This window comes from Chiloscyllium punctatum, chromosome 36 (genome assembly GCF_047496795.1).
Source record: "Chiloscyllium punctatum isolate Juve2018m chromosome 36, sChiPun1.3, whole genome shotgun sequence".
Classification (NCBI taxonomy): domain Eukaryota; kingdom Metazoa; phylum Chordata; class Chondrichthyes; order Orectolobiformes; family Hemiscylliidae; genus Chiloscyllium; species Chiloscyllium punctatum.
In genome coordinates, this window is record NC_092774.1 from 2,729,273 (window position 1) to 2,741,000 (window position 11,728).

Here is an 11,728-nt window from a genome sequence, read left to right on the forward strand (position 1 = left end):
GGAGAGCTGGATTGAAGAATGACTGAGCAAATGTTGAGACGTTGGAATTGGAATAGTGTACCAACAGTGAAGAGGAGGAATTGATTTTATCCTCGTCTACGGCCTGTCTGGTTCAAAGATATTGGTCTCATTGAGGGTGGTGCAGTACCCAGAAAAAGTAACAGTGACTGAGATGCTGCAGGAGGAACATTCTGTGCTTTCTGACTGTGTTGTGATTAGATCTCAGTCTCTCAGATTGAGAGAGAAAGAGGAGTCAATGAAATGGGAGATGTCATGGAAATGATGTTCCAAGTTGCAATTTTTGAAAACTTATACAATAGGGTCAAAGGTAAAGCTAAAGCGGTATAGTGGTAAACCTCACAGTGCCAGGGATTCGGGTTCAATTGCAGTGAAATGAATGTACTCACCACATATCCACTCACCACTTTGCTCACAACCCCAACTGGTAGGAGGTTTTCAGTCCCAAGTTGCTCTTAAGAACCATAATACAATTTTTCATTCATGTGGAAAATAAAGTAGTTGAATCTGAAACTATGGTCCTGATTCTAAATTGAAGGGAAATACAAGGATATAAATTGCAAACGTGCAAGAACAGATTGAAGAACTTTACTGAAAGGTTTGATAGTGGAGAATTAATGATGAATATTTAAACAACTTGTGAATGAATTATAATAATCATTCATTCCTGTCTGGCACAAAAATAATAGAGAAAAGACAACTCAGCCATAGCTTCCACAAGAAATGAGGGTCAGTATAAGATCCAAAAAGGAATCATATAAAATGACCAGAAAAAGCAGCAACCTGAGGATTGGTAGCTTTTAGCAATCAGCAAAAAAGGACAAAAAAGTTGGAGCTCCAGTGACATGCCATGTTCCCACACCAACATTTCTGTCCCAAGCCTGCTGCAGTGTTCCAGTGACCCTCAGTGCCAGCTCAACAAACAACAAATCATTTTCTACTAGGGCTCAACACGGAGTTGAATAACTTTAGAGTCTGATTTTGTCCTTCCATACTTTCTACCCATCTCCACCCTCTGGTCCTGTCATGACACGGGTTGTTTTCAGCACAGCCTACCCATTCTTTCCTGCTCTCAGCTCTCCTTATCACTTATTCAGCTCCCTTCTGTATTGGCCTATTGTCAATAATCCCCTTGTTTGTCTACCCCTTTCATATCTCTCTCTTTCTCTCTCTGGTCTACATGTCCACTGACCGGCTTACCTCTCCCTTCCACTAACCCCATCTCATCTTCAGCATAAATCCCACTTTTTCACAGCATTGTTCTAATGAAGAGCTGCTGATCTGCAAAGGGTAACTGTAAAGGGCAGCTACAGAAAAATTGTGGCTACAACAGAATTCATAGGACAAGAACACTGCAATTGGTGAGTCGTATCTTGACTCTCCATAATTTTCTACAATATATAAGTCCCGAACCTGGACTGTGATGGGGGAATACTCTACACCTGCTTGGATGGATTCAGCTCCAGTGTATATTGATAGACAATGGCATTGGGGAGGGGATTTTAAGACTTTGGCCCAGCAACAGTGAAGAAATCTGAGTGAGGATGGTGTGTGGGTTGAATGGGAGCTTGCAGGTGATAGTGTTCCCATGTATCAGCTGGCTATCTCCTTTTCATGGTGGAGGTTATGAATATGGAAGACAAGGACTGATAGGGCCCTAAAGTAGGCTCTACCTATGATAGGGCCATAGGTAGTGATTTAGAACAGACTTCAGGCTTCAGGTACACAAATCTTTGAAGTTTGCATCACAGGTAGACGGGGTGATTAAAGTGTTTAGTCTCTTTGTCCTCATTGCTCAGACTGTTGAGTATAGGTGTTGGGACATTTTGTTGAGCTTGCATAGAACATGGGTGAGGCTTCTTCTGGAGTACTGTATCCAGTTCTGGTTGTTCATTTGTAGGAATGATATCATTAAACTGGGCAGGGGTCAGAAAAGATTTACCAGAATTTTGCCGAGAATGGAGGTTTGAGACTAGAAAGGCTTGGATTTTTTTTCACTGGAGCACAGGAGGTTAAAAAGTGACCTTACTGAGGTTTATAAAATCATAAGGGACATAGATAAGGTGAATGACAAGGGTCTTTTACCCAGGGTCTACCCTTATTCATCGAATTAGTCAAATAGTTACTAAACCATGTCCCAGGCTTTGAACGTACAAACAAAAGCATACCCATCTTCTCTCTGTGATTGTCTGGGTTTCCTCTGGATACTCTGGTTTCCTTCCACAGTCTGAAGATGTGCAGTCGAGGTGGATTGGACATGCTGAATTGTCCATAGTATCCAGGGATGTGCAGGTTAGGTGGGTTAGCCATCGGAAATGCGGGTTATGGAATGAAGTGGACCTGGGTAGGATGCCCTTTGGAGGGTCGGTGCAGAATTGATGGGTCAAATATCTTGTACTTGCACATTAGGGATTCTGTGACCCATGTTCTGGATAGCAGATCATCAAATTCACAAGAACACAAAATGTCTCTTTGGGACTTTGCAAGAGTGCTGTAGAGGACAGATGGTATAATTGTTCTCTCCCACTCAGGAAGAGGTTTTGCAGGCAGTCTCCCAGAGGCTGTTCCAACAGATAAGGGTATAAATGGTCTGGTTCTTCCCCAAAGGTCCGGGCAGCATTCAGGAGACAGGGCTACGGTCCACTTCCCAAATTCCCACAATGACCGCAAATTTCTTGTCCATCAGTGGCCGGGTGGTAACCACAGCCCCGATCTGGGAGGTTGTTATCAGATTCTCACACGGACGATCTGTCTTGTGAAAACAATTTTAAAAAGCTGAAGATCACACCGGGTCAGACGTGCATCCATGGAGAGAGTGAGCAACCCAATGTTTCGAGTCGCGATGACTCTTCATCATAGAATCAGAGGTTCCCTACACTGTGGAAACAGGCCATTCGGCCCAACGGTTTCATACTGACCCTGTGAAGAGCATCCCAGACAGACCTCCATTTTCCCTCCCCTATCCCTGTAACCCTGCATTTCCCATTACTAACCCACCTGGAGGCGAATGGTCCAGAGTCAGTAAGGAAATCAAGGGATAGGGCAGTGGCAGAAAAAAACCATCAAAGGCTACCAGTTCAGTGGTTGCATAGCAGAGCGAAATCGATGGGATGAATGGCCTCAGCTCCACCTCAAGACTCCGAGGACGAGGTGGAGGTGGCCGCATATCGGTGCTCCGATTGGTTGGTCGACCATTGGTCCTCCAAGTGAGATCTGAGCTGCCTATTGGTGTGAACACATGTTGATCAGATGACAGTCCCGCCCCCTTGATGGGAAGGTCACGTGGTTTGGCTCTGTCACCGAGGTGGCTCCGGTTTGGTTCCACCGGGAGGGAAAGCTTCCGGATGATCCGGTTGGTCTTTTCTTTTTTTCATTTTTAATTGTATCACCCGCCCGCTCTACTCTCTCCGATGTTGACACCCCTCCCCCTCGGAAGGGTTATTTCAGCTCGTCTGGGTGGGGGGGGGTGACCTGGGGCCATCTTGCGCATGCGCGTCTCTCCCCCCATGGAATAAATAGAGCCCTTTCTGCCGCGCGGGGCTTTGTGGGATGGCCCAGCCGCCCTTGTGGGGGCCCATCTCCCGCCAGTGGCTGACCAACCACCCGACCGGCAAGGGAAGTTTCTCAGCTGAGCTCCCCGGGATGCTGCAGACCAGCCAGCACCAGGAACAGCAGCAAGGCCGTTCAGCTTCCTTGAGCCTGCCCTACTATTGTGGGTCATGGGTCACCTTATTCAAGGGAAGGATGTAAACGCCGTTGGAAGCCTACTCGAGACAGTTTACGCCTGGAATTGGCGGGTGTTTCTGTGATTGAATAGATTAAGGCTGTAGTTGAGATGGGTCAGAGTCAAACTGATTGAGGACTCTTGTTAGGGTTAAACATCACACAACAAGAGGTTTATTTGGAGGCACTAGCTTTTGAAGCGCTGCTTCCTCATCAAGTGGTTGTGAAGCAGGATGATAAGACACAGAATTTATTGCAAAAGATCACAGTGTTATGCAGATGAAATGATAGATTGAACAAACTGAGATTAAGTCTTCCATCTTTTAGAATGGGTTTACTAGTTTCGGTTCTTCAATATGTAAATCCCAGAACTTCTTTTAAGTCAAATTTTCAAGACAGCTTCAGGTTTTATAACAAAAGGTGCCAACACAGCTCAGACAATGCATTAAAGGTGTGGGATTTAAGTCTGTCTGTATCCCAATCTTGAGTCAGACTAGTTCTATTTCTAAAGTGGAATATAGTGGCAATTATTCCGGTATGGTGGCTTAGTGGTCAGCACTGCTGCCTCACAGCACCAAAGTCCCAAGTTCAATTTCAACCTTCGGTGACTGTCTGTGTGGAGTTTGCACATTCTTCCCGTGTCTGTGCGGGTTTCTCCAGGTGCTCCTGTTTCCTCCCACAGTCCAAAGATGTGCAGGTCAGGTGAATTGACCATGCTAAATTGTCCATAGTGTTAGGTGCATCAGTCAGAGGGAAATGTGTATGGGTGGGTTACTCTTCAGAGGGTCGATGTGGACTTGTTGGGCTGAAGGGCCTGTTTCCACACTGGAGAGAATCTGATTTTAAAAAATACCTGACGGACTATAACCTGGTGTTGTTGATTTTTAACTTTATCCACCCCAGCCCAACACCAACTGCTCCAAATCTTGTCAGGGTAGATGTGAAAAGAAAAAAAACCTGCAGATCCTGTAGGTCAGAAACAATGACAGAAGTCGCTGGAAAGCTCAGCAGGTCTGGCAGCATCTATGAAGAGAAATCAAAGCTAACATTTCAGGTCCTTTCTGAGGAAGGATCTCTGGATGCAAAACGTCAACTCTGATTTCTCTTCACAGATGCTGTCAGACCTACTGAGCTTTTCCTGCTACTTCTGTAAAGGATGTTCTCCCTTGAAGGACATTCTAGAACGGGGGACCACTGTTTCAAAATAAAGAGTTGACAATCTAAAACAAATAGGAAGAGGAAATGGTAATGGAAGAAGACTTTGAACCATTGTAAGGCAGAATTACATCGATTCTTGACAAACAAGTCAGTAAGTGGATGGATATTGATGGATGGATGAGATCGTGGATTAATATTATTGAACGGCAGAACAGGCTTGAAGAGTTAAATGTCTGGTCCGAACTCATATGTACTTTTCGATTGCTTTCAAAGCCCTTCTTCTTTGTGTTATCAGTAAATTTGGCTTTCTACTCCACAGTCAGTGATTTGAGTCCATGTCCTCAGAGCATTAGCCTGGGGTTTCAGATGATGTGTCAAGTGTCATTACCAATGCGCCATCCCCTCCCCTTGACCTGGTGCAGCAGTCACATGATCTGCTTCCGAAATCGTGAATGTCTTCATTTACAATCACTGCCAATTTCACAACTGTCTGCTTCCATCTCCACTCCTCTGTCTGTGCTTAACCTTCCCCTCCCCCCCCCCCCCCCCCACCCCCGACTCTCCGCTTCCTGCCAACGTGCTCAGAGAAAGCCATTTTATTCTTCTTCGGAGAGAAAATTGGCTGCAAAGTAATTGTGCTCCATCTTTCTGTTTCTCCATTCATTTTACAGGGGTTTTACATACGAGGCCTCTCTTTAAGATCTGATCCAGGAGCTAGTTCCATTGGGGGGTCTCAATATTGTCGGTGTTTGCACATGGAAGGAGAAAGCAGCGACCGACTGGTGGACAAACCACACACTTGTACCGGGTGTGGTCTCACCATCATCCTTTCGCCTGACCTGGAGAGACACGTGCACTGTCACAGCGAGGAGGATCCAGGGGAAGGTGGGCACGGCGAGACAGGATTCAGCTCACTCTCCGTGTTGGAAGATGGTCAGCGTCCTGCCACTGAGGAGAGTGGGTTTACCTACTGTGCATGTGGGAAGGGTTTGTCCTATCCCTCCAACCTACAGGCACACAAGTGGGTTCACTGTGACAAGACACCGTGGAGATGTTCTGACCGTGCCAAGGGCACCAAGAGCGCGCAGGAGACAAAGCGAGACCAATGCCGACACACTGGGCAGAGGCCTTTCTCCTGCTCGGTGTGTGGGAAGGGATTCACTCAGCTATCTGACCTGCAGAGGCACTGGAAGAGCCACTCTGTTCAGCCGTTCCTCGAGTGCTCCTCTTGTGGGAAAGAGTTCACTCGATCATCTTCCCTCCTGAGGCACCAGCGGTTTCACATCGATGCACAAGGGTTTCAGAGTTCTGATAAACGCAACCCGAAGCAGAGGAGACATCAGCTGCAGGGAGTTGGCGAGAGGCCATTCGCCTGCCCCGCGTGTGGCAGAAAGTTTGCCTGCACCTCCCACCTGCTGACCCACCAGCGGGTCCACACGGGGGAGAGGCCGTTCCCCTGCCGAGACTGCGGGAAGGAGTTTGCCCAGGCTTCCAACCGGGAAACACACCAGCGGGTCCACACTGGGGAGAAGCCGTTTACCTGCTCAGTGTGCGGGAAAGGATTCGCTTGGTCGTCCGCCCTCCTGACCCACCAGCGGGTCCACACCGGGGAGAGGCCGTTCACTTGCTCAGTGTGTGGGAAAGGGTTCATTCAATCCTCCGCCCTCCTGACCCACCAGCGCATCCACACTGGCGAGAGGCCGTTCACCTGCTCTGTGTGCGGGAAGGGATTCGTTCTGTCCTCCAAACTACTGACCCACCAGCAGGTCCACACCGACGAGAGACCGTTCCCCTGTTCGACCTGCGGGAAGTGTTTTAAAAGCACCAAAAGCCTGGTGATACACCAGCGCTATCACGCTGCAGTGCGACCATTCGCCTGCTCGGAGTGTGGGAAGGGATTTACAGACTCGTCCTACCTCCTGAGGCACCAGCGAGTCCACACAGACGAGAGGCCGTTCACTTGCTCCGTGTGTGGGAAGGGCTTCATTCGGTCCTCCCACCTCCTGAGGCACCAGCGAGTTCACCCTGCTTCCTAGCATGGTGACCCCGATGGTAGGAGGCCTGAAGGAAAAAGTACTTGGTGAATTCCTGTGTTGGGTTCCTCTGGGTTGCAGCCTGTTCAGTTGATGGTCCCCTTCATTGAATCTCTCATGGTGTCACATGAACGCTACAGCACAGGCCATTTGGCTCAATTGGTCTGAGAACACAGTTCTTCACCACTTGAGCCTCGTTCCATTCTCTCTTCATCAAGCACCCATCACCCTATCCTGCTGTACCTTTCTCCATCTCACTTGTTTTTCCAGCTATTCCCCCTTCAGTTTGTTAACATAGTAGAGTACAGACCCTTCTGCCCTCAATGTTGTGCCAGCCTTCTATCCTACTCTAAGATTAGACTGACCTACATACCCTCCTTTGTACTAAGGGATGAAGGGCTCCTGCCTGAAACGTTGATGTTCCTGCTCCTCGGATGCTGCCTGACTTGCTGTGCTTTTCCAGCACCCCTCTAATCTTCACCATCTGCAGTCCTCACTTTTGCCGAGCCAACAGTCACTTAACTGTCCCTAATGCATCTGACTTGACTACCACTGCTGGCACCCGCCACTCTGAGTAAAGAGCCTACCTCTAACATCTTCCCGAAACCTTCCTCTAATCACCTTCAAATTATGCCCTCTTGTGATAGACATTCCCCTGGGAAAAAGCCTCTGGCTATCCACTTTATCTATGCCTCTAATCGTCTTATACACCTCTATCACATCACCTCTCATCCTTTGCTACAATGAGGAAAATCCCTAGCTCCCTCAACCTTTCATTATAAGACATGCCCTCCAGTCCAGGCAGCATCCTGGTACATCTCCTCCATACCATCTCAAAAGCTTGTGCATCCTTCCTGTAATGAGGGGACCATAACTGAACACAATATACCAAGTGTGCTCTAACCAGGGCTCTATAGAGCTGCAGCATAACCTCACGGCTCTTGAACTCAATTTCCCCTGCTAATGAAAGGCAACACACCATACGCCTTCTACACAACCCTACCAACTTGGGTGGCAACATTGAGGGATCTATGGACATGGACCCCAAGATCCCTCTGTTCCTCCACACTGACAAGAATCCTGCTTTTAACCCTGTGTTCTGCATTCAAATTCAACCTTTCAAAGTGAATGACTTCTCTTTTCCAGGTTAAACTCCATCTGCCACACTCAGCCCAGTTCTATATCCTGTCAGTGTCTCATTTCAACCTACAACAGCCCTCCACCCTATCAACAACACCACCAAGCTTCATGTCATCGGCAAACCTACTAACCCACCCTTCCACTTCCTTATCCTAGCCCTTTATAAAAATCATAAAGAGAAGAGGTCCCAGAACAGGTCCCTGCAGAACACCACTGGTCACCAAGCTCCAGGCTGAATACTTTCCATCTGCTACCACCCTCTGTCTTCTAACGGCCAGCCAATTCTGTATCCAGACAGCCAAATTTCCCAGTATCCCACGCTCCTTACTTTCTGAATGAGCCTATCAAATGTGTTACTAAGATCCATGTGCATCACATCCACAGCTCTGCCTTCATCAATGTGTTTTGTCACATTCTCAAAAGGATTCAGTCAGACTTGTGAGGCATGACCTGGGCCCTCACAAAGCGATACTGACTGTCTCTAATCGAACTGTGGTTTTCCAAGGAATCATAAATCCTGGCCAATCGTTTACCCAGCACTAACAGAAGACTGACTGGTCTGTAATTCCCTGGATTATACTTCACAGTTCACCATCCCACCCAGCTTTATGTTACTCCCCACACTTCTGCCTACACCAGTACGGGGGGCCCCAAACTGAACCATGAGTGGTGCTGTTTGGGGACACTGCCTTTCCTGTCCAGTTAGACCACTCAGGTGTACAGAGCTGTATGTGAGCCCACACAGGAAGTCTCAAATGTTGAGGCAGTGGTACCGGTATCAATCAGGAAGGGGATTTCTTTATCCTCAACAGTCAAGCAGACGACCGGTTCATCCTTGGGGTCTTTAGACAGGACAGGGTGGAGCTGAAAGGAGGATAATCAGGGGCTGGGAAGGGGGCAGCAGAGCAAACTCATCCCCTGTCTGGGGTTCTGTATCGCAGGTGTAACAGTGGGCAGTCTCACCGCCAATGACCATCCACACCACAGTGAAAACAGGTCTGCATTGGCCGTGTCATTGTCCGTGAAGTGGTGGGGGGGGGGGGGGGGGGGTAGCCACCACAGGGTCAAGGGCAGCCGTGTTAGTTGTGGAAAGTGGGTGGAGGGATGTCAGGGGAACGATGAAACATTGCACTGAGGCCATTCGGGTGAGCAGCATGTGTATGGTCATATCCATCGACCCACTCCTGGAACAAGGGTGGGGGTCCATTGGGTGGTTCCTGAGGGAGTCAGGGCCTGTAACAGGGACATTAGAATCTTTGTGAGGGGGTGGGCGGGGGGGAGGGTGCTGTATAATTTCACGCTTGTCTGTTGCCTGTTTAGGGCCTTTCAGACTATGTCAGTAATAAGTGAGCGCTCTTCTCATTTGTTGGCGGGTGTTATCCGGCCAATCCATATTATTGGTTTGAATATCAGTAGCTACCCGCTCTGGGATACATTGTAATAGTAGTGCATTAAAGGTGGGGCGAGGGATTTCCTACATGACAAGTGGTGTCCCCTACATGGGTGGAGTATGTGGAGCAAAGCCGATCTGAACTGGCCTCCTCCTGCTTTGGGCTGCACTCCAATACCCTAATTATATATACCTGGTGTTGTTGCAGACTTCTCTGGAGAGCCCCCCCACCCCCAATCACCAGGATCTGGTCCCCGAGCTGGGGAACGCCTCTGGAAAAGGCCTCCCAATCATTGTAACCCCCAACTGGGGTTTCCATCTCGAACCCTCGCTTGGGGCCAGAGCCAAGCAGCACAGACTGAAGAGGTCCTGAGGTGTGGCTAGATACATTTGAATTGTCCCTGTAATATAATCAATGAAATCCTCTGGACTCGTCTTTCGGTTTTTGGGGGGGGCGCGCGGCGGGGGGGAAGTGTGTGGGACATAATCAAGCACATCTCTTGGGCTTTCCAGGGGGTGTAAATGTCTGGTGGTCTGTCCCGCTGAGCCAGGGTTTGGGTTAGGGACTGTCCAGGTAGGGAACTGCCTCTGTTCATGTTTATGGGTGGCGTTGCCTGTTCTGTTTGGGTTAGGCAGGCCAGGGTTAGCCATTTGATTTGCGACCTCTCTGGGCCAGGTGTTGCTGTCGGGGCTGTAATCGTGGAGCCCGTCATGTTCACTAGTACTGTCTGTGACAGGGTTATAGGATGGTGTGACCTGTTCTCTGTGCGTCTGAAAAGGACCTGTCTATTTGTCTTTTTTAGTGTTGGATCGCGGCCTGAAAGCAACTGGGTCAGTGAAGCTTTCAGGAGCCTGGTTCTGGTCAGGACCTGGGGGGGATCTGAACTTCCCTGTGACTGAGGGATAGAGTGTGGGGAGACAGGCGGCAGTGAAGGATACAGTGGGGGTAGTGGTCACGGGCCAGTGGATCTTGGTTGGGGTGTCACGGCGCGAGTAGGGGTAGGAGGGGAGAGCGGCCGATACGAGGGGTGGGGTGTGGGGGGATGCAGGGCACTCCTGCTCATCAGTGTCACCAATTTGGAACAACATCAGCAGACCAGACATGTCTGGAGGTACCTCCGTTTTGCTCTCGTCCAGGAGCTGGGTTTTGCATTTTAACCCTGGTCTGTTCGTCTGTCTAGTGCCTTTTAGCTTTTCTTGGTTTCTCTCATTTCGATCATGATCCTCGCACTGTGTCTTTATCACTGCCCAAGGTTTAGGGTTACCCTCGTTATCACATAATCTAATCCCTGTCTGACGTGTGCTGTTCTCCCACCTACTCTGCTGAGATTTGCCTTTTAATTCCTCAGCTGCTTTTCGCCACACAGTTATTAAAGTTTCCCACCGAGTGCCCACATTGCACTTCCAGATTGCCTCCTCACCCTTTAAACATTTCTCCCTGTCCCACGTCCCTCCTAGTGGCCAGGTTTCATTACCCAATTTCTTATTTAAACATCTGAGCCTTTCCTCATTCTCAGGGTCACCTCGGGTATAATCCATACAAAGGGGTTCCAGCCCCTGACCTATCTAACACTTGCCCCATGTTATTGTGTATATATTTCTTTCTCGAGCTGACCTTTAGGGAACTGTCCTGGCAGCCTCTGTACTCACTTCAGGTTCCTGACCTTCGCGTGGGGGATCTCCCCTCTGAACAACCGGTCTAAGGCAGGGTGCTCAGACAGACACAGTGACTCCACTTTACCTGGTGTACTGTATCCCGGGGCTCCGAACTCCCGCTTTCCCTGGGGACTCTAACCCCAAACTAACCCTGGGAACTGTAACCCCAATTTAACCCTGGGGACTCTCACCCTAATTTAACCCTAGGGGACTCTAACCCCAATTTAACCCTGGGGACTCTAACCCCGATTTAACCCCGGGGGACTCTCGCCCTGATTTAACCCTGGGGGGCCCTCACCCCGATTTAACCCTGGGGACTCTCACCCCGATTTAACCCTGGGGACTCTCACCCCGATTTAACCCTGGGGGACTCTAACCCCGATTTAACCCTGGGGACTCTCACTCCGATTTAACCCTGGGGACTCTAACCCCGATTTAACCCTGGAGACTCTCACTCTGATTTAACCCTGGGGACTCTAACCCCGATTTAACCCTGGGGACTCTCACTCTCATTTAACCCCGGGGACTCTAACCCCGATTTAACCCTGGGGGACTCTCACCCTGATTTAACCCTGGGTGGCCCTCACCCCGATTTAACCCTGGGGACTCT

The 11,728-nt window shown here is 49.1% G+C and overlaps 1 protein-coding gene across 1 annotated transcript; it reads left to right on the top strand.

Annotated features, from left to right (window-relative positions):
* The first annotated feature begins 3,281 nt into the window (after nt 1–3,281).
* Nucleotides 3,282–9,099, top strand: LOC140460171 (uncharacterized). Its single transcript, XM_072554560.1, has 2 exons — nt 3,282–3,370; nt 5,571–9,099. Exon 2 carries the CDS (start codon nt 5,655–5,657, stop codon nt 6,933–6,935), a length of 1,281 nt encoding a protein of 426 aa, XP_072410661.1. The 5' UTR covers nt 3,282–3,370; nt 5,571–5,654; the 3' UTR covers nt 6,936–9,099.
* Nucleotides 9,100–11,728: the final 2,629 nt, after the last annotated feature.

Coding starts and splice junctions, on each gene's coding strand:
- LOC140460171 (XM_072554560.1), top strand. CDS start 5,655: ATGGAAGGAGAAAGCAGCGACCGACTGGTGGACAAACCACACACTTGT.